We start from the raw sequence: 26,821 nt of genomic DNA on the forward strand, positions 1-26,821 counted from the left end.
GGCGAGGCTGAAGGCTGTGAGGTCAGGGAGGAGACCAAGGTGGGAGAGGAAGAAACAATAATTCTCTCTAATTCCCATCCTTCAAGACTCAAATGTGGTATCACTTCCTCCAGGTGAGCTGGGCTCTCTTTTTTATTTTTTTGAGATGGAGTCTTGCTTTGTTGCCCAGGCTGGAGTGCAGAGGCACCGTTTTGGCTCACTGCAACCTCTGCCCAGGGTTCAAGTGATTGTCCTGCTTCAACCCCTCCGTGTAGCTAGGATTACAGGCGCCCGCCACCAAGTCCGGCTAATTTTTTTTTTTTTTTTTGAGACAGAGTCTTGCTCTGTCACCCAGGCTGGAGTGCAGTGGTGCAATCTCGGCTCACTACAACCTCCGCCTCCCGGGTTCAAGCAATTCTCATGCCTCAGCCTCCCAAGTAGCTGGGATTACAGGGTGCATGCCACCACACCTGGGTAATTATTTTGTATTTTTAGTAGAGATAGGGTTTCACCACGTTGGCCAAGCTGGTCTCAAACTTCTGACCTCAGGTGATCCACCCGCCTTGGCCTCCCAAAATGTTAGGATTACAGGCATGAGCCACTGCGCCCAGCATGTTATTGTTATTATTTTTTTTAATTTTTTGTAGATACGGGGTCTCACTATGTTGCCTAGGCTGGTCTAGAACTCCTGGGCTCAAGCAATCTTCCTGCCTTGGCCTCCCAAAGTACTAGCATTACAGGCATGAGCCACTGTCCCAGCCTCAACCCATTAGTTTTTTAATAAAATCATCCGTTGGTTGGAACAAGCATTTCTTCACCCAACCATTGGCTAAGACAAGTCATTTATTCATCCGATCATTGATTAACTTTTTAGAACAATCTGTTCTTCATAACACATTAACCCATTGGCTGAAACAACCATTCATTCATTCACTCACTCATTCACTCATTCATTCATTGCTGTATAGAACCACTGCCTGAGACAAAACCTATTCACTAACATAGCTAGCCATTAGGGGTAACAACCACTCATTTGTTCCTTTACCCAGTCACTCTCCCTTTAAGGAGGATGACACATTCATTTACTTATTCTTCCATCCATTTCCTAGGATCACACCTTCATTCATTCATTCATTGATCCACACGCTGGGACAAAGAACTTGTCCATGTATCCATTCATCTACCCACCCGTCCTTCCTTCCATCCACCCATCCATCCATTCATCATCTAACCACAACTGAGCTAACCCATTCATTGATAATCTGGACTTGATCCCTAACAAGGAATTTCCAGAGGGCAAGGTGGGGGGCAGTCAATAAAGATTTCCTGGAGATGGGGATACTTGAGCTGAACCTTGACGGGGATGTTGGAATCGGACATCCATTTACACTCATTCCACACAAGCAGCATTCCACGAAGGGAGGCAGAGCCAGGAGTGTTTCGGAAGACTGGATTGGGGACCAAACAGATGGGGTGACACTGACCTTTGCCCCAAACATAGAGGTTCCCCCCAGAGTCCCCCGTGACCACGTCGCCACCTTCCAAAAAGGTCACACACAGCACATACTTCGGTTTCTCATGTTTCTAAGGTGGGGGAGGAAAGGAAGGTGTCAGAGCATCACTGAAGCAGGTAGCCTCCCAGAGGTCATCTGTCACCCAGGACCGTGGCCAGGCAATCCCCTCTATCTATGCGTTTGGGGTAAGGCTCTGTGTGGAGCATCCCTTCTCCCACCTGCCTCCATCCAGCCTGCAGTGCTCCAGTGGCCTAGAGGTTCTGACCACAACTGTCTGGCTTTCCTACCCCTGGGTCCACTTCCTACCCTCTCTCTGGTGCCCCTGACGCTTTCTTTTGAGACGCAGTCTCACCTGTCATCTAGACCGGAGTGCAGCGGCACATCTCGGCTCACAGCAACCTCCACCTCCCGGGTTCAAACGATTCTCCCGCCGCAGCCTCCCAAGTAGCTGGGATTACAGGCCTGCGCCATCACGGCCGGCTAACTTTGTTTTGTTTTTGTTTTTGAGATGGAGTCTCGCTCTGTCACCAGGCTGGAGTGCAGTGGTGCAATCTCGGCTCACTGCAACTTCCGCCTCCCGGGTTCAAGAGATTCTCCCGCCGCAGCCTCCCAAGTAGCTGGGATTACAGGCACCCACCATCACGCTTGGCTAATTTTTGTATTTTTTTAGTAGAGACGGGGTTTTGCCATGTTGGCCAGGCGGGTCTGAACTCCTGGCATCGAGTGATCCACCCGCCTCGGCCTCTCAGAGTGCTGGGATTACAGGCATGAGCCACTGCACCCGGCCTAGTGTCTCTGACTTCTCCCCTCCTGTCGGCGCCTCATTCGTCCTGTCTCTCCTCCTCCCTCCTCATCTTCGGTCTGTCTCTCTAGGTCCCATTCCCTGCCTCACTCCACCTTCTCAGTGTCTCTGTTTCATCTCCGTGCCCAGTGTTCTCTGGGCTTCCCTTTTGGGGTGGAAGCCCCATCTCTCACCAAAGGCAATGAGCCCTATGGGAGGAAGCCCTGTGTCTTCCCACCCTCTGATTCCCATTCAGTTTGTCTGCCTCAGCTTGTGGCTCTCTCAGCCAGGCAGCCTCTGAGTTCTCTGATTATCCATCATATTGACAACCGCAGCACCCCCATTTTTTTGCTTTTTTTTTTTTTTGAGACAGGATCTCACTCTGTCACCCAGGCTGGAGTGCAGTGGTGTCATCATGGCTCATTGCAGTGTCAACCTCCCGGGCTCAGGGATCCTCCCACTTCAGCCTCCTAGGTAACTGGGATTACAGGTGTGCACCACCATGCCCAGCTAATTTTTGTATTTTTTGTAGATATGAGGTCTCACTATGTTTCCCAGGCTGGTCTCGAACTCCTGGGCTCAAGGGATCCTCCCACCTTGGCCTCCCAAAATGCTGGGATTACAGGTGACAGCCATCTTGCCACAGTACCCATTTATTGAGCATTTACTATCTGCTAGGAACTGCTATAGTCTTATCCCTTTGAATCCTAACAACTTTTTTTTTTTTTTCTGAGATAGGGTCTTGTTCTATCACCCAGGCTGGAGTGATCATTTGATCACGGCTCACTGCAGCCGTGAGCTCAGGCGATCCTTCCACCTCATGGTTCCCGGCCACCCTCTTAACTCCAGAGTTAAGGTGGATTATCACCATGGTATGGAAAAAGAAACTGAGGCCCCAGCAGGCAACATCTCAGTGTCCCTGTAATCCCAAACCCCTGCCACCCTCTGGGGGATCTTGCTACCTCCCTGCCTGTGCCTGACTACCTCTCTCAGGGCCAGCCTGTCCCCCAAACCCCTGGCACTCACCTCAAAGAGGCCTTGCCGCTTGCTCAAGCTGCCCCCCTCCAAGGTCCAGAAGTAGATGTGAGATTTCCCGCAGGTGATAAGCACAGTGGGGTCCGTGGGGTGGAAGGTGGCCACCAATACAGCCTCATTGGAGCACTTTAGGGGGTGGGGGAGATTCTGAATGAGGACCTCAAAGTCCCCAAGGCTACTATACCCGCCCCTCACAGGACTGCCCTAAACGGCTGTTTGGGTTGTATGCTGCACACCTGAACTTTTTTTTTTTTTTTTCGGGACGGAGTCTCACTCTGTCACCCAGACTGGAGTGCAGTAGTGCAATCTTGGCTCACTGCAACCTCCGCCTCCTGGGTTCAGGCGATTGTCTTGCCTCAGCCTTCAGAGTAGCTGGGACTACAGGCGCACGCCACCACGCCCAGCTAATTTTTGTATTCTTAGTCGAGACAGGATTTCACCATGTTTCCCGGCTGGTCTCGAACTCTTCACCTTGTGATCCACCCACCTCAGCCTCCCAAAGTGCTGGGATTACAGGCATGAGCCACTGCGCCCGGCCTTTTTTTTTTTTTTTTTTGAGTACGAGTCTCGCTCTGTTGCCCAGGATGGAGTGCAGTGGCACAATCTCGGCTCCTGCAACTTCTGCTTCTCAGGTTCAAGCGATTCTCCTGCCTCAGCCTCCCAAATAGCTAGATTTACAGGCACATGCCACCACGTCTGGCTAATTTTTGTATTTTTAGTAGAGATGGGGTTTCATCATGTTGGCCAGGCTGGTCTCAAACTCCTGACCTCAAGTGATCTTCCCACCTCAGCCTCCTAAAGTGCTGGGATTGCAGGCGTGAGCCACCACGCCTGGCCAGTACCTTTCCTATACGGTAAATTAAAGTACAGGAAGCAGGACAAGCCAGCAAAGCATTATCATCTTCTTCATCATTAACAAAACAGCAGACACTTGGAGATCCTCTCCTCTGCCCTAAGCACTGTGCTCAACATTTTACAATCATTAGCTCCTTTAATCCTCCATCTCCCTGTGAGGTCAAGGCCATTATGCCCACCTCATTGCAAATTAAAAAGTGAGGCTCAGGCTGGGCGCGGTGGTTCACGCCTGTAATTCCAGCCCTTTGGGAGGCCGAGGCGGGTGGAGCACCTGAGGTCGGGAGTTCAAGACCAGCCTAACCAACATGGAGAAACTCCGTCTCTACTAAAAATACAAAATTAGCTGGTCGTGGTGGCGCATGCCTGTAATCCCAGCTACTCGGGAGGCTGAGGCAGGAGAATCGCTTGCTTGAACCCAGGAGGCAGAGGTTGCAGTGAGCCGAGATCGCGCCATTGCACTCCAGCCTGGGTAACAAGAGGAAGACTCCGTCTCACAAAAAAAGTGAGGCTCAGAGAGGGCCAGGTGCAGTGGCTCACGCCTGTAATCCCAGCACTTTGGGAGGCCGAGGCAGGCAGATCACAAGGTCAGGAGTTCGAGACCGGCCTGGTCAACGTGGCAAAACCCCGTCTCTACTAAAGATACAAAAATATTAGGCGTGGTGGCGCGCACCTGTAATCCCAACTACTTGGAAGGCTGAAGCAGGAGAATCACTTGAACCCAGGTGGTGGAGGTTGCAGTGAGCCGAGATCATGCCATTATACTCCAGCCTGGGTGACAGGGTGAGACTCCATCTCAAAAAGAAAAAAAAAAGTGAGGCTCAGAGAGGGTAAACCATTTGTCTAAGGCCACACAGCTAGGCAAGAGTTGTGTGTGGAACCCAGCTCACCTAGCCCTAATTCTAGAGCACAGCCTCGCCACCATTTCTGTTTCCCCAAACAGTAGGCCTTGATCCAAAACCCAGGTTTCCACCGGGCGCGGTGGCTCACACCTGTGATCCCAGCACTTTGGGAGGCAGAGGCAGATGGATCACCTGAGGTCAGGAGTTCGAGACCAGCCTGGCCAACATGGTGAAACCCTGTCTCTACTAAAAATACAAAAATTACCCGGGCATGGTGGCACACACCTGTAGTCTCAGCTACTCAGGAGGCTGAGTCAGGAGAATCGCTTGAACCCGGGAGGTGGAGGTTGCAGTGAGCCAAGATTATGCCATTGCACTCCAGCCTGGGTGACAAGAACGAAACTCCGTCTCAAAGTAAGTAAGTAAGTAAGTAAATAAATAAATAAATAGAACAAAACCCAGGTTTTCTGCCCCCAGCCCAGAACAGGTGTGCAACGTGGGGCAAGTATCTCTTCCCCTCACCATGCCTCATCCATAAAATAGGCCACCTCTCAGAGAGGCAAATCGAGACACCACAGGACTGCAGAGTCAGCAGCCACCTCAAACCCACCCTTCTGTTGGGCCTGGTCCACCGTACCCCATATCTCCATATCCTCACCAAGGCCCTACGAGGAAGACGCTACCATTATCCCCATTTTATTATATCTATTTATTTATTTTTTTGAGGCAGGGTCTCACTCTGTTGCCCAGGCTGGAGTGTAATGGTGCAATCATGGCTCACTGCAGCCTCAACCTACCAGGTTCAAGCGATCCTCCTACCTCAGCCTCCCAAGTAGCTGGGACTACGGGTGCACGCCATACCCAGTTAATTTTTTTTTTAAGTGCCAGATTTTTTGTTTGTTTTGTTTTTTGTCTTTGAGACGGAGTTTAGCTCTTGTTGCCCAGGCTGGAGTGCAATGGTGTGATCTTGGCTCACCGCAACCTCCGCCTCCGGGTTCAAGAGATTCTCCTGCCTCGGCCTCCCGAGTAGCTGGGATTACAGGCATGTGACACCATGCCGAGCTAATTTTGTATTTTTAGTAGAGACAGGGTTTCTCCATATTGGTCAGGCTGGTCTCGAACTCCCGACCTCAGGTGATCTGCCTGCCTCGGCCTCCCAAAGTGCTGGGATTACAGGCGTGAGCCACCGTGCCTGGCCATTTTTTTTTTTTTTTTTAAGTAGAGATAGATCTCCTTATGTTGCCCAGGCTGATCTCAAACTTCTGAGCTCAAGCAATCCTCTCATGTCAGCCTCCCAAGGTGCTAGGATTACAGGTGTGAGCCACCTTGCCCAGCCTATTATCCCCATATTATAGATGAGACCACCAAGGCTCTGAGGTGGCAAGCGGCTTGCTCAAGTCACACAGCCAGCAAGGAGTAAAGCCAGGGCTTAAACACAGGTCTATCTGATTGCAGACTCCTAACCACTGAGATTGGGCAAGTCCCACAGTGGCACCCAGCGGGAGGGGATGAGAAAAGTCACCTCACCTTGACATCCACCACCTTGGTCTCCTTGGCCCAGTCCCACACCGAGAGCATGTGATCATTGGATTCGTCCACTGCACACAACAGGTTGCCCCCATTCTAAAGAGGAGGAAAGAGGAGGGGGACAGAAGCAAGGCGAGTCAGGGCCCATCCTCCCCCATGCCCACCAGGGCATTCACCACCCAGGCCTGTTTTAAAACCTTCAGGCTGGGCACAGTGGCTCATGCCTGTAATCATAGCACTTTGGGAGGCCTAGGTAGGAGGATCCCTTGAGCCCAGGAGTTTGAGGCCAGCCTAGGCAATATAGGGAGACCCTGTCTCTTAAACAAAACAAATTTAAATATTAAAAAAAATAAAAAGCTGGGCATGGTGGCTCACACCTGTAATCCCAGCACTTTGGGAGGCTGAGGCGGGTGGATCACGAGGTCAGGAGTTCGAGGCCAGCCTGGCCAACATAGTGAAACCCTGTCTCTACTAAAAATACAAAAACTTAGCCAGGCATGGTGGCAGGTGCCTGTAATCCCAGCTACTCGAGAGGCTGAGGCAGGAGAATCGCTTGAACTTGGAGGCAGAGGATGCAGTGAGCCAAGATCGCGCCATTGCACTCCAGCCTGGGCGACAGTGAGAGACTCTGTCTCAAAAAAAAAAAAAAAAAAAAAAAAAGGGACCTTCAAAGGCCCTGGCCATTTCGCAGGAAACACATTAAAATACACCCTCCATTAGAAGCTGTGAAGACATCTGAAATGGTTTCATACTATGCCTTGAAATGACTCATCCCTAAGAAACTCATCTCATTTGTCCTCAGCTATTGTTTCTCTGCAGCTAGCACCCCAGCCAGGAATTCTTGCTGACGTCATCTCATTTGCGTTTACATATATATAGAATGACTGATGTAGGTGAAATTCAGCAGTTAACAAAGTTGGTATTATGTTGGGTTTTTGTTTGTTTTTATTTTATTTTATTTTTTTGAGACTGAGTCTCACTCTATTGCCCAGGCTGGAATGCAGTTGCATGATCTTGGCTCACTGCAACCTCCACCTCCCAGGTTCAAGCGATTCTCTTTCTGCCTCTCAAGTTGCTGACACATGCCACCACATGCCCTCCTAATTTTTGTATTTTTAGTAGAGACAGGGTTTCACTATGTTGGCCAAGCTGGTCTTGAACTCCTAACCTCTGGTGATACACCCGCTTCCACCTTCCAAAGTGCTGGGATTACAGTCATGAGCCACCTCGCCCGGCCAATGTTGGGCTTTTATACCTTTCATTAAATATAGGTTAATTTTGATTTGGCAAGGTTTTATTTTCTTCTCCACACCTTTGGTAACAATATGGCTTACCCCCACCCCAAGCTCTTAAATGTTTCTTTAGGACTCAGAAAACCAGTGAGGCTCCAATCCAGTGCTTCTTAAGCTATCTGTGCAGGAAACTGTTTTTTACTCCCTAATCCATTGAAGACCAATATTTTAATCAAATATGATAAAAATGTAAAATATGATATATATATATATTTTTGAGACAGAGTCTCACTCTGTCCCCCAGGCTGGAGTGCAGTAGTGGTATCTGAGCTCACTGCTACCTCCACCTCCCAGGTTCAAGTGATTCTCCTGCCTCTGCTTCCTGAGTAGCTGGGATTACCACACCCAGCTAATTTTTGTATATTTTTAGTAGAGATGGGGTTTCACCATGTTGGTCAGGCTGGTCTCAAACTCCTGACCTCAAATGATCCACCCATCTTGGCCTCCCAAAGTGCTGGGATTACAGACATGAACCGCATCTGACCAATTTTATTTATTTTTTACTTTTTTAAGTCAGGTTCCTGCCATATCGCCCAGGTTGGAGTGTAGTGGTGTGATCACAGTTCACTGCAGCCTCGATCCCTAGGCTCATTCAATCCTCCCACCTCAGCCTCCCAAGTAGCTAGAAGCACAGGCCCAGGCCCACACTAGTACACCCAGCTAATTAGAATTTTTTTTTTTTTTCAGTTGGAGTCTCACCCTGTCACCCAGGCTGGAGTGCAACGGCGCGATCTCGGCTCACTGCAAACTCCGCCTCCCAGGTTCAAGCGACTGTCTTGCCTCAGCCTCCCAAGTAGCTGGGATTATAGGCACCCTCCACCGTGCCCAGCTAATTTTTGTATTTTCAGTAGAGACGGGGTTTCACCATGTTGGCCAGGCTGGTCTCAAACTCCTGACCTTGTGATCCGCCCACCTCGGCCTCCCAAAGTGCTAGGATTACAGGCGTGAGCCACTGCGCCTGGCCTTTTTTTTTTGAGACGGAGTCTCGCTCTGTCGCCCAGTCTGGAGTGCAGTGGCGCAATCTCGACTCACTGCAAACTTCCCCTCCCGGGTTCAAACGATTCTCCTGCCTCAGCCTCCCGAGTAGCTGGGACTACAGGCGCCCGCCACCACGTCAGACTAATTTTTGTATTTTTTTTGGTAGAGACGGGTTTCACTACGTTGGCTAGGCTGGTCTCAAACTCCTGACTTCAAATGATCCTCCCACCTCAGCCCCCCAAAGTGCTGGGATTGCAGGCACAAGCCACCATGCCCAGCCAAAACAGGTTTTTTTTTAAAAAAAAGCCCACAATCACACACTTGGATGTTGTGGTGCTGTCAAATTGCTCTCCAGATTCCTAAAGGCTTACTCTCGCTTTCTGTACTTATCTCTGCCTGGACATGCCAAAACCCGCCTGCAAATGGGCAAGGAGCAGCTGGGCCCTAGGCACTGGGTTTAAAATGCCTGAGAGGGCTGGCCGGGCACGGTGACTCACCCGCCCCTTGGGGTGAGGCCACGCCCTCATTATGACGTCACAGATGCGGGCCACGCCTCCAGCAGGATTCCCGGCCCTCAACCCAAGGGGCGGGTGAAAAGGTGCGGGCACTAGCCCTCCTTTTCGGGGCGACGGGGCGGGGTTAGGGTGGGCGAAGGACTTACAGATTTGGAGAAGCCCACACAGCACACGGCTCTGTCAAACACCCCCAAGCCCAGCACGTGTAAGGTGGAGAGGGAAACTGAGTCCCAGATGCGCACGTGGGGCGGCAGCGGCTGCAGGGAAGAGAGGCTTGTTACCTTGGGGGTGCCAGCTGCTTGTCCCCCACAACTGCGTCCTGCACTCTTTTCTGCTTTCCCCTCCCTTCCATTACCTTCCCTTCCTTAGTGGTGCCCGCCACCTGTCCCGTGGCGATGGTGACCATATCTGGGTGGATGGCCAAGCTGCAGAAAGAAGGGACAGAGAGGCCAGGGCTCAGTGGGAGAGAGGAGGCACACAGCGACCCAGGACATTCATTCCACAAATTGGCTGGTTGAGTTTAGTCAATAAACATGTATTTAGTCCATTAATAGCAGTAAGCGGATGCCCTCCGGGTACGCTGGATCAGAAGCAAGACTTAGGCCTGGGGTCTCTAACTCAAATGCCAGCAGGACGCACGTCTGTACCTCACATAGTGGCCAGGAGAGCACACTTATTTAAGGGGGCTGACACCACCCTGCTCCAGCCACCAGGAATTGTCTGGAGTGCCTGTTCAGGTTTTTTTTGTTTGTTTTTTTTTTTAAGAGGCGGAGTCTCCCAGCACTTTGGGAGGCCGAGGTGGGCGGATCACCTGAGGTCAGGAGTTTGAGACCTGCCTGCCCAACATGGGGAAACCCTGTCTCTACTAAAAGTACAAAAATTAGCTGGGCGTGGTGGCGGGCACCTGTAATTCCAGCTACTCGGGAGGCTGAGGCAGGAGAATTGCTTGAACCCAGGAGGGGAGGTTGCAGTGAGTCGAGATCGTGCCACTGGACTCCAGCCTGGGCGACAGAGTGAGACTAGTTCTCAAAAAAAGAAAAAACAAAAAAAAAAGAGATGGAGTCTCGCTCTGTCCCCCAGGCTAGAGTGCAGTGGCAGGATCATAGCTGACTGCAGCCTCCAACTCCTGGACTTCAGCCATCCTTCCGCCTTGGCCTCCCAAAGTGCTGCTTTCACAGGCGTGAGCCACCTCGCTGCCCAGATTTTCAAAAGACGAAAAAGATCTAGGCATTGCGTGAATTCACTGTCTGAATTTTTTTTGAGACAGAGCTTGCTCTTTCACCCAGGCTAGGCTGGAGTGCGGTGGCTCAATCACAGCTCACTGCAGCCTCGACCTCCTGGGTTCAAGTGATCCTCTCGCCTCAACCTCCTGAGTAGCTGGGACCATAGGGGCTCACCACCACACCCAACTGAAACATCTGAAATACTGAAATATTGATACTCAATCCACATTTTCCCACTGAATTCAGCCTGAGGGCAGCTGGTGGCTTTGGAGAGGGAGCAAAGGCTTAGCCTTGCCCCAAACCCCACAGGGCAGCGATGTGAAAAGAGGCCTAGAGGGGCAAGGCCTGGAGCTCCACCTCCAGTCACAGCTCCCTCCCGTCCCCTCCGTCCCACATCTCACCATTTGATGTCATCGTTGTGTCCCAGGTAGTGTCGCTGCCTCTGCTCCTCCACGCTGTATAGCACGGCCACGGAGGCCACAAAGTACACTATCTCCCCGGTGGGGAGCAAATAAAGGTTGGCCCGGCAGTCTCGGCCACGGTAGCCATAGCTGGAGCCACCCAGGGGCCGGTTAAGGAATGAGTTTTGTTGTTGTTGTTGTTGTTTTTATTTATTTATTTATTTTTATTTTTATTTATTTATTTTTATTTTTATTTATTTATTTATTTTTGAGATGGAGTCTCACTCTGTCACCCAGGCTGGAGTGCAGTGGTGCGATCTCGGCTCACTGCAAGCTCCGCCTCCCGGGTTCACGCCACTCTCCTGCCTCAACCTCCTGAGTAGCTGGGACTACAGGCACCCGCCACCACACCCAGCTAATTTTTTGTATTTTTAGTAGAGACAGGGTTTCACCATGTTAGCCAGGATGGTCTCGATCTCCTGACCTCGTGATCGACCCGCCTCGGCCTCCCAAAGTGCTGGGAGCCACGGTGCCTGGCCTATTTATTTATTTATTTATTTTTTGAGACAGAGTCTCGCTCTGTCTCCAGGCAGGAGTGCAGTGGCACAATCTCAGCTCACTGCAACCTCCGACTCCCTGTTTCAAGCGATTCTCCTGCCTCAGCCTCCTGAGTATCTGGGATTACAGACACATGCCACCACACCCAGCTAATTTTTGTATTTTTATTAGAGACGGGGTTTCACCATGTTGGCCAGGATGGTTTCAATCTCCTGACCTCATGATCCGCCCACCTCAGCCTCCTAAAGTGCTGGGATTACAGGCATGAGCCACCTCGCGTGGCCTGTTTTGTTTTTTTAAGACGGAGTCTGTCGCCCAGGCTGGAGTGCAGTGGCATGATCCCAGCTCACTGCAACCTCCGCCTCCTGGGTTCAAGCAATTTTCCTGTCTCAGCCTCCCAAGTAGCTGGGATTACAGGCAGATGCCACCATGCCAGGCTAATTTTTGTATTTTTAGTACAGATGGGGTTTCACCATATTGGTCAGGATGGTCTCCAACTCCTGACCTCAGGTGATCCACCCACCTTGGTATCCCAAATTGCTGGGATTAGAGGCTTGAGCCACTGGCTCCCAGCCAAGGAATGTATTTTGCATCACACACACTGGCTGAGAACCAGACTCAACAAGGTCATTGGAATGAGGTTTTTCTGTTTCCACTCTCACCCCTGTAGTGGGTTGATGGAGTTTCGCTCTTGTTGCCCAGGCTGGAGTGCAATGGTGTGATCTCGGCTCATGGCAACCTCCGCCTCCCGGGTTCAAGGGATTCTTCTGCCTCAGCCTCCTGAGTAGCTGGGAGTATAGGCATGCACCACCATGCCTGGTTAATTTTGTATTTTTAGTAGAGACAGGGTTTCTCCATGTTGGTCAGGCTGGTCTTGAACTCCCAACCTCAGGTGATCTGCCCGCCTCGGCCTCCCAAAGTGCTGGGATTATAGGCGTGAGCCACCATGCCCAGGCTATATCTGTTTCTTAATCTCCACAACTTGCAAATGTGACCTTACAAGGAAAATGGGTCTTTGCAGATATAATTATAGATCTCAAGATGAGATCATCCTGGATTATCAGAGTGGCCCCTAAATCCGATCCCAAGTGTCCTTATAAACGACAGAAGAGGCAGCCTCAATCTCCTGGGCTTAAGTGATCCTCCTGCCTCTGCTTCCCAAATAGCTGAGACTACAGGCATGCACCACTATGCCCAGCAAATTTTTTGTATATTTTTGGTAAAGATGCAGTCTTGCCATGTTGCCCAGGCTGGTCTCAAATTCCTGGGCTCAAGCAATTCACTTGTCTTGGCCTCCTAAAGTGCTGGGATTACAGGCATGAGCCAATGCACCCAGCCTGCCTGGCTAATTAAAAAAAAAAATTTTGTAGAGATGGGATCTCGCTTTGTTGCCCAGGCTGATAGTTATCTGGTTTATTTGTTAACTGCTCATATACCCCAATAAGACTGTGAGTTCCATGGTGGCTGAGATAGGGCTGTTTTTGTTTTTTTTTTTTTCATTTCTGTATCTCCTCCTCCAAGAAGCCCTCCATGACCCCAGGCTGGGTCAGCCCCGTCCCTGTGGATTCCCCATCCCAGTCTTGCACACTCTGGCTTGTCACTCTCAATGAGTCTGTTCCCATGCTAGACTGTATGCCCCAGGAGGGCAGGCAGATGCTGTCATGGTCAGCACTGGGTCCCCAGCCCTATGTCTCAGATGTTCAGAAAATACCTGAATGGGCCAAGCACGGTGGCTCACGCCTGTAATCTCAGCACTTTGGGAGGCCAAGGCAGGTGGATCACTTGAGGTCAGGAGTCCGAGACCAGCCTGGCCAACATGGCAAAGCCTTATCTCTACTATAAAACACACAAAAAAATTAGCCGGGCATGGTGGGCCATGCCACCCAGCTACTCGAGTGGCTGAGGCAGAAGAATGGCTTGAACCCAGGAGGTGGAGGTTGCAGTGAGCCAAGATGGTGCCACTGCACTCTAGCCTGGGTGTCTCAAAAACAAACAAGAAAATATCTGAATGATTGTCAATATACATATATCTTGACCCCATGGAAACTGCTCTGACCTGCAGTCTACTGCAAAGGGGAGCAATCTGAGGTCCACACTTTTGCAGTCTCAGCCACCTCTCATCAGATGCTTATCAAGCCCCACTGGCAGGACATTTGGGACAGATTCCAGGAGATATTTCCAGCTGCCTCGAGAAGGCGCTGGGCACCCAGAAGGCCAGGCCATTTCACCAACCACCCTGGCTCCTCCAAAGAGAAAACCAAGGCCCAGAGGGAAGCAGACAGGGACCGGGTTCCTGGGGTGTGGACTCCAAGCTCAATAGACTTTTAGGAAAAAGTTTGGGTCCCAGAATCAGGATTCTTGTCTCCTATCTATAACTTCAGTTTCCTTATCTGGAAAGGGAGTATAATAATTTCCAAACTGTAGGCCTCAGAGAGCTCTTGGAGGCCACTAGTTGTAAAAAAACAAATTCATACCTGGAATAACTTACAACAGTGTCTGTCAGATAGTAAGTGCTTGAGTTATTATTTTGGATTTTTTGTTTTGTTTTGTTTTTGAGACAGGGTCTCACTCTGTTGTCCAGGCTGGAGTGCAATAGCACAATCATGACTCACGGCAACCTCGACCTCCCAGGCTCAAGTGATCCTCCCACCTCAGCCTCCAGAGTAGCTGGGAACCACAGGAGCATGCCACCATGGCTGGCTATTTTTTTTTCCTTTGAGACGGAGTTTCGCTCCTGTTGCCCAGGCCAGAAAGCAATGGGACAATCTCGGCTCACTGCAACCTCTGCCTCCTGGGTTCAAGCGATTCTCCTGTCTCAGTCTCCCGAGTAACTGGGTTTATAGGCACATGCCACCATACTCGGCTAATTTTTATATTTTTAATAGAGACGGGATTTCATCATATTGGTCAGGCTGGTCTCAAACTCCTGACCTCAGGTGATCCGCCCGCCTCAGCCTCCCAAAGTGCTCAGATTACAGGCGTGAGCCACCGCGCCCGGCCTGCTATTTTATTTCCTGTAGAGGTGAGGTCTGGCTATGTTGCCCAGGCTGGTTTCAAACTCCTGGCTTCAAGCGATCCACCCACCTCGGCCTCCCAACGTGCTGAGTAAGTATTTTATCAATCCCTATGCATGGGGCACATACTATGAGCTCAGTACCTTTACACATTATTTCACAGGTCTATGAACCTGAGATCATGAAATTCATTTTTCAGAGTCAAGGCGACTTTTCCAGGGTCACACAGCCAGCTATGGGCTGGACTGGAGTTTGAACCCATCTCTGTCAGACTCCAGAGCCCGGGCTCCCAGCCATTCCCAACTCTTTGTTGCCCAAATGCACCAATCCCACTCTGGCCACGTAGCCCTTGAACGTGCTGTGCTTTTTTTGTGTGTTGCCCAGGCAAGTCTCAAACTCCTGGCCTCAAAGGATCCTCCCGAAGTGCTCGGATTACAGGCCTGAGCTGCCTTGACCGTCTTTCTACTTCCTCCTGAGGGGATGGGAGCACCAAGGAGATTCCAGCAAAAGGATACACCCAGTCCAGCTTGAGTCGGCAAGAAGGCAGCTCCGAGCGTGTGTCCAGGCTGTAGGTGGGTGCCAGCTCATCTGGGATCATCATGGGCACAGGGCGGCCCCTCAGGAACATTTTCACGGAGCCATCCTCTGCCAGGACACCCCCAGAGGTCAGGCACTGACACCAGCCCCATCCCTATTCCCTCTCCTCTTCCAGCTTTATTTATTTGTTTTTTTAAAGGCAGGGAAACTGAGGCCGAGAGGCAAAGACCCAGTAGCCAGGACTACTGACCTCTGGCTCCAGCCTGTCACCCCAGCAAGCAAGCTTCCACCAAGCCCTTCCCCATCTCCCCACTTACCCACACTGAAGATAACTTCTTTGGTTTTGCTGTCAGGAAAGGACAAAGAAAAAAAAAAGTCTTAGTAGTCGGTTCAGAAAAGGGGAGAAACCATTCCTCCACCCCCACCGCTCCACGGAGGTCTCCGATGAAAACAGGGCCGAGTAAGGGGCAGAGCGCTGCCTCTCTGCAGGCCGTGTGCTTTGCTCGGTTGATCTTGCAGAGCCTAAGACACAGGCCCAGAGAGGCAGTGATCGCCAAAGATCACACAGCACGAAGTGGCAGGGACGCGATCCTGGAAGAAGGGAGTCACCAAGGACCCTTCCCTCCTAATCAGCAAGGTGCTCCCAACGCCCCCCACCCGCAGTTCCCCCAGCACCCCAAACGTCAAGCAGCGGGAGAAGCAGGGAGAGTTTAAGGGAAGGGGTGTGTCCCCACGCCGGCCTGGGTCCCAGGGGATGGGGGAAACCTGAGATCTAAGCCCCGGGAGCGCGGAGAGGAGATGGAGGGTGGTCTGCGAAAGGGTCTCACCCAGCTCCAAAGCTACTCATGGCGGCGGCTGGCGGAGCTTCGGGGCCGGGGGTGGAGCCGGGACCGGCTCTGCCGCTTCCGGCCCTGGGAGGCGCCCGGGCCGCCGCGCCCCTGCCCCGCCCTCCACGGCCGCCCCTGGAGCCGGAGGGTCCCACCGGGTCACACATCCCGGGCTGTGGACTCCCGATCCCAGGTTCTTTCAGGGTGGGTGGGGGAGAGTGGTTGAGAACATGGACTCGGGAGCGCGCCTGCTTGAGTTAAAACCCCAGTTCTGCTAATTCCTAGCAGTGTACACAGGTCGTCCAATCTCTGCCTCGGTTTCCTCATTTAAAAAATGGGGATAATAAGAGTACCCGGCCGGGCGCGGTGGCTCACGCCTGTAATCCCAGCACTTTGGGAGGCCGAGGCAGGCAGATCACCTGAGGTCAGGAGTTCAAGACCAGCCTGGCCAACGTGGTGAAACCCCGTCTCTACTAAAAATACAAAACTTAGCCTGGCGTGGTGGCTGGCGCCTATAATCCCAGCTACTTGGGAGGCTGAGGCAGGAAAATCATTCGAACTCGGCAGGCGGAGGTTACAGTGAGCTGAGATTGTGCCATTGCACTCCAGCCTGGGCAACGAGAGCAAGATTCCGTCTCAAAATAAATAAATAAATAAGAGTACCCACACCTCCCGGGGGTAGTTGCGAGGATGAAATTGGTTAATTATTGGGAAGTGCCTGGAGTATACATAACGCTGTATTTTGTGTTTGCTATGTTTGAGCAGAGTTGAAATGTGCAGCTTTTGACCTTGGTCTTGCCCTTGCGTGGCCTCCTAGCACTGACCACGCCCACTGCACCATAACTCCAGCCTTAGGGTGATTTTTGTTTTGTTTTGTTTTTGATACAGGGTGTCGCTCTGTCGACCAGGCTCGAGTGCAATGGCGTGATCATGGCTCACTGAAACCTCGAATTTCCTAGGCTCAAGTGATCCTCCTGCCGCAGCCTCCCAAGTAGTTGGGTCTACAAGCGCAGGCCAGCACGCCCGGCTATTTTCTTTCTCTCTCTTTTTTTTTTTTGTTTTTTGTTTGTTTGTTTAAGGAAGTCTTGCTCTGTCACCAGGCTGGAGTGCAGTGGCGCGATCTCGGTTCACTGCAACCTCCGCCTCCCGGGTTGAAGTGATTCTCCTGCCTCAGCCTCCCGAGTAGCTGGGACTACAGGCACGCGCCATCACGCCCAGCTAATTTTTGTATTATTAATACAGAAGGGGTTTCACCATGTTGGCCAGGATGGTCTCGATCTCTTGACCTTGTGATCCACCCGCCTAGGCCTCCCAAAATGTTGGGATTACAGGCGTGAGCCACCGCGCCAGGCCTAATTTATTTTCATTTTTAGTAAAGACGAGGGCTCACCATTTTGCCCAGCCTGGTCTCGAACTCCTGAGCTCAAGCGATGATTCCCGCCTCTGCCTCCCAAACTGCTAGAATTATAGCCTTAGGTTTTGACTCGGTCCAGATCTTCAGTACGGCCCCGCCTCTGGAGTTGACCACGCCTGTCATTCTGATCTCAACCACCTCCTCCCTTCTAATCCTGTCCCTGAGTTGACTCAGTTGCTTGAGAATTGACTGCTACCTCCCGCCAACGCTCCTTCTCCGGCCCGCCAGGCATTCTGATTACGTCCATTTCACTTATTCCTTAAGTGAGTACCTGCGAGGCCTCCAAGTTGGCTCCACCTCTTGGCATTTGACCACGCCCCTACGGCCCCGCCTAACCTTTAAGCCACGCCCTTTTCCACCTGGCAGTGCCCCCCGATTTTGATGTCAAGGCTTCTGGAATCTAGAATGCTTCCACCTGGTCTCAGCTTCTGTTACTCCGTACCCCAGATTTTAACTTCGCCCAGGCGAACACTCTGGCTGCACCCTTAAATTCCTCACACTACCTCTTTCCTTGCAGAAACTCTGTGGCTGCTGCCTTGACTTCATCCCTGAAACTCAACGGGGCCTCTCCTGTACTTTAATAACCACGCGCATAAGCCAAGCTCCTCCCTGACTTCCTCACCCTGTAGACCTGACCGTCCAGCTCCTAAAAACTCTGGCCACGCCTCTCAATATTGACTCCGCCCTCCCAGACCTTCCACTGTCACCGTGCCACCTCAAGATTGGTCCCTCCAAGGCTCTGGCACTGTCCCCGCTTTTGAACTAGCTGGCCGCACTCTAGGTTACGACCTCGTGGCCTGGGGCATGACTACATTTCTCGACCATTTCCTCTCTATCTCTTTCTGCGGCTTGACGCCGCCCCAGTCCTTACCCTTCCTTTTTGGCGCTACAGTTGCTGCTGGAGGATGTGGTCCGGCTGCGGGGGTCCTCGCGGCGCACCAAGGCGAGACGCTCTGGTGACAAGTAGCGGCGGACACTGCTAAAAGAGAGCACACAGTTGGGGGCAGAGCCTTCGAGGCCAGCAGGCTAGCGCCGTGAGCGAGCGAGATCCTCCCTGCACCCTCTGCTGCTGGAGCTCAGGCAAACAAACCACCTCTGTCTCCCACGAGGTCTTGGAGAGCCTGGGGGTCCCGGCCTTGTGCTTTACCTGCGCCCGAAGGTCGCCTCCTTCTTGGGAGAGGATGGGGACGTGGCATAGCCACCCACGCGCCGCGGGGGTCCCGAGCCATTAAGGGGCGTCCTGGTGGGAAGGCCTTTCAAGAGCTGACACACTGGAGGGATGGGGTTAGGGGACAGAAGAGGGTGAGTATGAGGACCAGGCCCCGGTCCTCCCCATCCCACCCCTCCAGTCTAACGGGGATACCCGAGGCAGTGGTGCCTAAGCGCGGAGGCGCCCGGCCCTTGGGGGTGCCCCGCGCGCGTAGCGCTGCTCCCTGTTCTTCGCACGCCCGCAGGCGACGCAGAGCATCCGCCAGCGCCGCCTTTAGGACCGCCAGCTCGTCTTCCTGTAACTGCAGCCGCTGCTCCAGCGCCGACACGCGGTCGTCCACTTCCATACCGCTCGTGCCCGACAAATTGTCATCTGGAAGACGGGGGAGTGCCGGCTGCAGGGCCACCCAGGAGCTCCAGTGCCCAAGGGGTCCCTCCCGCCTTCCTGGGTCTAAGCGGGGGGCCAGCCACGCCCCTTTCCTGTCCCGCTACCTGGGGCTGGGACACTTGGACATGGGCCAAGGAAGAGGACTCTGAAGGGGGAAGGAAATCCCCACAGCTCTCCAACCCATCCCCACACTCCTCTCTGCCGCAGCGCGCTGGCCGTGTGACCTTGGGGAAGTCCCTTCCCTCTTATTTTCTAAGAGTCTGTGAACCCAGGAGCCTCTCACTCTGGCTGTAAGATTCTATAACTAAGATGTGACCAGGCGCGGTGGCTCACGCCTGTAACCCCAGCACTTTGGGAGGCCGAGACGGGCGTATCACGAGGTCAGGAGATTGAGACCATCCTGGCCAACATGGTGAAACCCCGTCTCTACTAAAATAAAAATAAAAAAATAAAAAAAATTAGCCGGGCGTGGTGGCGCGTGCCTGTAGTCCCAGCTACCCCGGAGGCTGAGACAGGGGAATCGCTTGAACGCGGGGGGTCGGAGGTTGCCGTGAGCCAAGATCGCGCCACTGCACTCCAGCCTGGCGACAGAGCGAGACTCCGTCTCAAAAAAAAAAAAAAGAAAAAGAAAAAAGAAAAAAAAAGATTCTATGATTCTATGACTAAGACGTTAAGTATCTATGAGTGATAAGAGCATTTGCAAAATGACACCAACCTACTCCTAATGACACTAAAGTTCTAGAATTGATCCCCAACATCCTCCGACGAAGATTCTGTTATGAATACCAACGTCTCTTCACTGTTTCTAAGACTTTCCAAGCCAAAAGGTCATGCCTAGCCTCCCCGTTTCCCCTCCTCTCCTCACCCTGGGGTTCGACCCTAGAGCCAGCTGCAAGGACAGACCTTCGGCGGCCCCTGGCGGCGGACTTGGGGGTTGCAGGCAGCGCATCGCCGACCCAGAAGACCCAAGGGAGATGCAGACCGGATTGACAACCAAACTCTTCCCCAGCAGGCATTTCTTTTCTGTTCCCCTTCTTTATTTCGCTTCTGTACCCCGCGCCCCAGATTTAGCTCCCCAGCCTATAGGTGCAGCCAAAATGACTCCCCGAGTGGGCCCCCTTAACCCCGCTCATTTTCCCAAAGTGGGAGGGGAGGAGACCCAAGTGGCCCCTCTCCCCCTTTTCCCCCAGAATACTCATACCCAGACTCATTGCTGACCACAACCAAGGAAGCCCTGGTTCCCAGCCTGGTGGAAGTAAAGGTGGTAGCTTAGACGGGGACAGGGCGTGGAGCTCGCCCCTGCCATCCCGCGTCCACAGGCCGCGCAGCCGGCCCTCTGGGCTCCGCAGTGCAGCCGCCGCTCCTCCCTCCTTCCCTTCGTAGCCCAATCGCCTGCCGAGGCTTGCCCGCCCTGCCCCCCACTCAGTGCCTCCCAGGTCCGGTGCCTGGACCTGCAGAGGGAGGTGGGAGCCTCCTGAGGTCAGAAGGAGTGAGCCGTCAGGACTTAGAACTCGTAACAGGGGGAAACCTCCAGGGGTCTTGTTGGCATCACGTTTTGCAGACGGGAAACTAAGGAAGGAGGCCAGTAGGAGTGTGCAGAGACACGCCAAAGATCGCTCAGCCAGTAGGTGGGGGTGGGGGACCCAATCACCTCCTGTGCTCAGCCTGGTCCTACCTACCATTAATAATACGACCAGAAAAATGGCATCTGTTACTGTGAGCTTACATGTGCCAGGCACTGCTCACGCAAAACACTTAGCACGTTCCTGGCTCATGTTGATGCTCGATAAATCCAGAATAGGATTAACTATTTTTATGATACCTAATGCTTTTGGCAACTCTAGTAGTTGTAGTAGCATAATCCATTTTAGGAGGAGAGGAGGAGGAAGGGTACTGAAGCCCAGAAAGGTGACGTTACTTGTTACATGGACACACAGCCGTTCAATGGAAGAACCCATACTCAACAGGAATGGCCACCCTATCATTCTGGCTCTTAGAGGGACAGAGGAGGACAAAATAAGCATTCTGGGTCCCCTGCCAATTCCAGTGGTCCCTGGCACTAGGGTGTGTGCCCAGAGGACTGAACCTCCAAACTGAGTTAAATAGAGGTGCTTTCATCTTGACCCTTCTGCCCCACCCAGAGCGGCCAGCTGCACTGTCAGCCCATCCTACCAACCCCCACACCTCCACCATCCCCATCCCTGTGACTCAAGCCCTCCGCTCCCTCCTGACCATCCCCCCATCCTCAGCCCTTTTTCCCAGAGACCAGGCCTCACTTCCCACTTTTCCCTCCCAACTCCCCTCTTCTCCTATCTCCCCTCACCTAAGCCCGACACCCACAGTGGCCCTTCTGGTATCACACCCATTTGTCTAGGGAGAAGGGATGGTGCTAATGCATGGGAGGGCCAGGGCCAGAGGATTTGGGAGGTATCCTAGAGGCAAAGTCCTCTGGCCGTCCCTTTCCAGTCCCACACTCTGCCCTCAACTCAACACCAAATCCACCCCTACCCTCTCTGTCTGTCCCCCTGCTATGGAGATAGGGGAGCATTCCAGAAGCTTGAGGGGAGAGAGAAAGGGCAGAGTTCCAGGCCCAATCGACCCCCAGGCCGTTCCCCCTTCCAATCCCGGGTTCCTTCGGGTTCTGCCCCCTTCTCTCCTCTCCGTCTAGCCACCTCGGGAGTAGAGGAGGATCCAAGTGAATGGGGGGCTGGGATCTAGGTTTTGGGGACCAGGGACCTTGCTCTTGGGTCAGGGTCCTGCTGAGGGAGAGAAAAGGGGGATCTTCAGCAAGGGAGGAGGATGGGGACTTGGAAGGAGGAGGTTGGGGCAAGAAGAGATGGGTCCAGCCTTGGGCGGGGCCAAGGTCGGAACTGAGGAGGGGTCTCACCGTTGCAGTATTGCAGCAGCGAGGACGTGTCGTACAGGCCGCAGAAGGCCGGGCCGCGCTCCGCCATCGCCCCACCACAGCCACCGCCGGCCCCCCCGGTCCCAGCCCAGGCCCGGTCCCCCCCACCAGGCCCTGCCTCCCGTTGCCATAGCAACGCCCTTCGTTCCAGCATCCCCAGCTCAGCTCGCCTGGCATCAGGCGGCCGGCGCCGGGCCCGGCGCTGGGGTCATCCCCAGGATGCCCAGAAAGGGGGGTCGGGACACCCCCTGCCAAGCCCCCCAACACAATCCTCGGGCCAGGATTGGCTGCGCCCGGATCCCCCTAGGTACCGTCTGGTCCCGCCCACAACCGGAGTGTAGTCTCTCTAGACCCCCCTCCTCGCCCATTCAGAACCAATGAGAGCCTGTCGCGCAGGGCCCTCCACCAATAGGGATGCAGAGGGATTGGAAGGGGCAGGGCCTTTCCTGCTTTCAGCCTGAAGCGCAGCCCCGAGCTCCGGGAGGAGGATGGTGTGGAGGAAGACACTCGACTATCCCCAAAACCTCTTCAGGCTTTCATTGGATTTTCTAAAAGCCCCCTCCTTAAGGCCAGGGCCCGACCTTAGAGCCCCAAACCCGCCCAGGGAGCTCTTGTTTATTACATCTAGGCCCACCCCCGGGCTCTTAGCCCCACCCCCAGAATCTTGCGGGTGCTAAAGTTTTATTCCTACCCACAGAATCATTAGCACCGCCCCCTGAACCTCCGAGGGTTTATAGTATAGTACTTCTCCAGAGCTCTGGACAGGACCTTCTTATAGGATTACCTCTGCCCTCGGAATTTAAATCCCTCCCACCGCGGTCTGTTAGTCCCTCCCTAACTTTCCCCACCACTCTGTCTGCGGCCCCAGGCCCTTAGCTCCGCCCTTAGAGCCCGGGCCTCCCACAACCGCATTATCCAGTCCGGGCTTTGGCACAGGCCCAGTTGTGAGGCTTGGACTAGCCCGCGTGTCAGGCAGAGATGGCTCGAAAGTTGTGGGGGAAAAGGGGAGGGTAGAAAACCCGACAATGGATTTCAAGAATATTGGACCGCCTTCCTCAAGTCTCCAACGAGGGTAAACACCTAGAGTATAGGCAGGAGAAGTGAAGTCTGGAGCAGAAAAAGAATTCCCTCTGGACACAGAGACGAACAGTAGAAGCTTTGGAACCAGATTGACCTGGGTTTAAATCTTGACTCCTCCACTTTCTCGTTTCGTGACCCTAAAGCTCCACTTCCGCATCTGGAAAGTGGGGGCTCATAATCTCGCCTGCCTCATTCATTCATGCAAAAATGTTTACTGAGTGCCTAAATGGGCCAGGCTCTGTTCTAGGTGCTGAAGTTTCCGGAGTGACCAAGTGAACCTGTTTCCTCTCATGTATTGTTCATTTAATGGAAGAGGTAAAGAATCATACACAAAATAAATAACAATACCTAACGTTTAATCAGCAGTCACTATGGGCAAAGCACTCAGTTATCCTCACCAAAAGCCCTATTTTTTTGTTGTTGTTGTTTGCTTGTTTGTTTGTTTTTGAGACGGAGTCTCGCTCTGTCGCCCAGGATGGAGTGCAGTGGCGCAATCTCAACTCACTGCAACCTCCGCCTCCTGGGTTCAAGCGATTCTCCTGCCTCAGCCTTCAGAGTAGCTGGGACTACAGGCGCACGCCACCATGCCCAGCTAATTTCTGTATTTTTAGTAGAGATGGGGTTTCACCATGTTGGCCAGGATGGTCTTGATCTCTTGATCTCGTGATCCTCCCGCCTCATCTTCCCAAAGTGCTGGGATTACAGGTGTGAGGCACCACGCGCGACCTATTTTTTTATATTTAAAAAATATTTTGTACAGAGGAGCTTTTGCTATATTGCCAAAGCTGGTCTCAAACTCCTGGCCTCAAGTGATCCTTTGGCCTGGGCCTGTCAAAGTGCTGGAATAATAGATGTGTCTCACTCACTCTTGCCCTGGCTGTAATGCAGTGGCATGATCTTGGCTCACTGCAACCTCCACCTCCCAGATTCAAGCGATTCTCGTGCCTCAGCCTCCCCAGCAGCTGGGATTACAAGTGTGCACCACCATGCCTGGCTAATTTTTGTATTTTTAGTAGACACAGGGTTTCACCATACTGGCCAAGCTGGTCTCTAACTCCTGACTTCAAGTGATCCTCCCGCCTCAGCCTCCCAAAATGTTGGGATTACAGGTATGAGCCACCACACCCAGCAAAAGTTCAATTTTAATCACCGTTTTAGAGATGACGATACAGAAACAGCGTGGCAGTGACTCAACCTGTTAATCCCCAGCACTTTCGAAGGCCAAAGAAGGGGGATTGTAGGGGTGCAAGATCAGCCTGGGCAACAAAGCAAGACCCTGTGGCTACAAAACAAAATTTCTTTCTTTTTTTTTTTTTTTTTTTTGATAGAGTCTTGCTCTTGTCGCCCAGGCTGGAGTGCAATGGCACGATCTTGGCTCACTGCAACCTCCGCTTCCCGGGTTCAAGCAATTCTCCAGCCTTAGCCTCCCGTGTAGCTGTGATTACAGGCACCCGCCACCACGCCTGGCTAATTTTTTTGTATTTTTATTTTTATTTATTTATTTTTGAGATGAAGTCTCGCTCTGTTGCCCTGGCTGGAGTGCAGTGGCACGATCTTGGCTCACGACAACCTCCGCCTCCCGGGTTCAAGCGATTCTCCTGCCTCAGCCTCCCAAGTAGCTGGGACTACAGGCTTGCGCCACAATGCCTGGCTAATTTTTGTATTTTTAGTAGAGATGAGGTTTCACTATGTTGGCCACGCTGGTCTGGAACTCCTGACCTCATGATCCGCCCACCCCGGCCTCCCAAAGTGCTGGGATTACAGGTGTGAGCCATTGCACCCAGCCAAAACAAAATTTTGTATCAGCCTGGCATGGTGGTGCACGCCTATAGTTCCAGCTACTTGGAAGGCTGAGGTGGGAGGATCACTTGAACCCAGGAGGTCGAGACTGCAGCAAGCTATGATCGTGCCACTGCACTCCAGCCTGGGCAACAGAGCAAGAAGGTGTACAGACAGGATAATATAATAAAAAAGAGAGCAGGAGGCTCATTTAGAGACTGTAGATCCAGGGCAGTTACCTCTGAGGAAATGACATTTGAGCTGACACGTGAAAAACAAGAAGGGTTGGGCACGGTGGCTCATGCCTGTAATCCCAGCAGTTTGGGAGGCCGAGGCAGGCAGATCACCTAAGGTCAGGAGTTCGAGACCAGCCTGGCCAACACGGTGAAACCTTGTTTCTACTAAAATACAAAAATTAGCTAGGCATAGTGGCACACATCTGTAATCCCAGCTACTCGGGAGACTGAGGCAGGAGAATTGCTTGAACTAGGGAGGTGAAGTTTGCAGTAAGCAGAGACCACACCATTGCACTCCAGCCTGGGTGACAGAATGAGACTCTATCTCACAAAAAAAAAAGAAAGAAAGAAAGAAAAAGAAAAACAAGAAGGAAGCAGTTATGCCTGGAGTTGGGAGGCAAGGGATTTCTAGGCAGAGGAAACAGTAAGTGCAAAAGTCCCAAGACTGGTTTGAGTTTAGCATATTCCTGGGGCAACCAGAAGGTTGATGACGATGAAGCTGTGGAGAGAGATGGGAAGCAGGGGATGTGAGGCCAGGGAGGCTATGGGCCTTCCATATCTTGCAGGGCCTCAAAGGCTGGGGGAAGACTTTGGCAGTTTGTCACTGCATCCTCCACAAGCCACAGTGAGGTCACAGATATAAATTATACATGAGTGGCCAGGCCACACCTGTAATCCCAGCATTTTGGGAGGCCAAGGTGGGTGGATCACTTGAGGTCAGGAGTTCGAGACCAGCCTGGCCAATATGGCGAAACCCCATCTCTACTAAAAATACAAAAATTAGCCAGGCATAGTGGTGCGTGCCTGTAATCCCAGCTATTCAGAAGGCTGAGACAGGAGAGTTGCTTGAACCCTAGAGGCAGAGGTTGCACTGAGCCAAGATGGTGCCCCTGGACTCCAGCCTGGGCGACAGAGCAACACTCTGTCTCAAAAAAGAAAAGAAAATTACACATGACTACAATGCCTAGCACACAATGAGGCATCAATGATGGGCCGGGCATGGTGGCATGTGTTTGTAGTCCCAGCTACTCGAGAGGCTAAGGTGGGAGGATCTGTTGAGCTCACGAGTTCGGGCTGTAGTCCACTATGGCAATTGGGTGTCTGCACTCAGTTCAGCATCAATACGGCTACCTCCTTGGAGTGGGGGACCACCAGTTGCTTAAGGAGGGGTGAACTGGCCCAGGTCAGAAAGGGAATAGGGCAAAACTCCCATACTGATCAGTAGTGGGATCCTGCCTGTGAATAGCCACTGCACTCCAGTCTGGGCAACATGGCGAGAACTTACCTCTTAAAAAGTAAAAAACAGGGGCTGGGTGCAGTGGCTCATGCCTGTAATCCCAACACTTTGGGAGGCTGAGGCGGGTGGATCATGAGGTCAGGAGATCAAGACCAGCCTGGCCAACATAGTGAAACCCTGTCCTAAAAATACAAAAAATCAGCAGGGCGTGGTGGTGTGTGCCTGTAATCCCAGCTACTCAGGAGGCAGAGGCAGAAGAATCGCTTGAACCGGGGAGGTGGAGGTTGCAGTGAGTGGAGATTGAGCCATTGCACTCCAGCCTGGGCGACAGAGCAAGACATCATCTAAAAAAAAAAAAAAAACAGTAATAAATAGGACTGGGTACGGTGGCTCACATCTATACTTTCAGCACTTTGGGAGGCCCAAGCCCAGAAGGATCACTTGAGGCCAGGAGTTTGAGACCAGTCTAGGCAATATAGCGAGAGCTCCTCTCTACAAAATATTTAAAAATTAGCTGGGCTTACTTTTTTTGTTTTTGTTTTTTGAGGTGGAGTTTTGCTCTTGTTGCCCAGGCTGGAGTGCAATGGTGCGATCTCTGCTCACTGCAACCTCCGCCTCCTGGGTTCAAGCGATTCACCTGCCTCAGCCTCCCAAGTAGCTGGGATTACAGGCACGTGCAACCATGCTTGGCTAATTTT

The 26,821-nt window shown here is 52.5% G+C and overlaps 1 protein-coding gene and 1 long non-coding RNA gene across 6 annotated transcripts in view; one reads left to right on the forward strand and one right to left on the reverse strand.

The window, feature by feature from the left end:
• The window catches only part of EML2 (EMAP like 2), a 38,106-nt gene extending 15,978 nt beyond the window's left edge, over positions 1-22,128 (reverse strand). The window contains exons 1-12 of one of the 5 annotated variants that reach the window (XM_024237392.2): positions 21,774-22,128; positions 18,653-18,871; positions 18,437-18,560; positions 18,161-18,265; positions 15,366-15,394; positions 15,027-15,156; positions 10,940-11,089; positions 9,671-9,740; positions 9,462-9,572; positions 6,531-6,626; positions 3,301-3,435; positions 1,464-1,563 (exon numbers count right to left, since the gene is read on the reverse strand). In XM_024237392.2, coding sequence (XP_024093160.1) covers positions 1,464-1,563; positions 3,301-3,435; positions 6,531-6,626; positions 9,462-9,572; positions 9,671-9,740; positions 10,940-11,089; positions 15,027-15,156; positions 15,366-15,394; positions 18,161-18,265; positions 18,437-18,560; positions 18,653-18,871; positions 21,774-21,945 — 1,441 coding nt within the window. In that variant the 5' untranslated portion in view covers positions 21,946-22,128. Of the gene's footprint in view, positions 1-1,463; positions 1,564-3,300; positions 3,436-6,530; positions 6,627-9,461; positions 9,573-9,670; positions 9,741-10,939; positions 11,090-15,026; positions 15,157-15,365; positions 15,395-15,875; positions 15,978-18,160; positions 18,269-18,436; positions 18,561-18,652; positions 18,872-20,087; positions 20,240-21,773 lie in introns of those variants that run through there. The other 4 variants (XM_054540720.1, XM_024237393.2, XM_054540719.1 and 1 more) reach the window with 4 other exon arrangements.
• On the forward strand, positions 12,724-19,493 carry LOC129051999 (uncharacterized). The gene is made up of 4 exons (XR_008516637.1): positions 12,724-14,602; positions 14,896-15,176; positions 16,764-17,552; positions 18,182-19,493. It is a non-coding gene; the product is annotated as an uncharacterized LOC129051999 (long non-coding RNA).
• Positions 22,129-26,821: the final 4,693 nt, after the last annotated feature.

The sequence above is a fragment of the Pongo abelii genome, chromosome 20 (assembly GCF_028885655.2).
Source record: "Pongo abelii isolate AG06213 chromosome 20, NHGRI_mPonAbe1-v2.0_pri, whole genome shotgun sequence".
Classification (NCBI taxonomy): Eukaryota; Metazoa; Chordata; class Mammalia; order Primates; family Hominidae; genus Pongo; species Pongo abelii.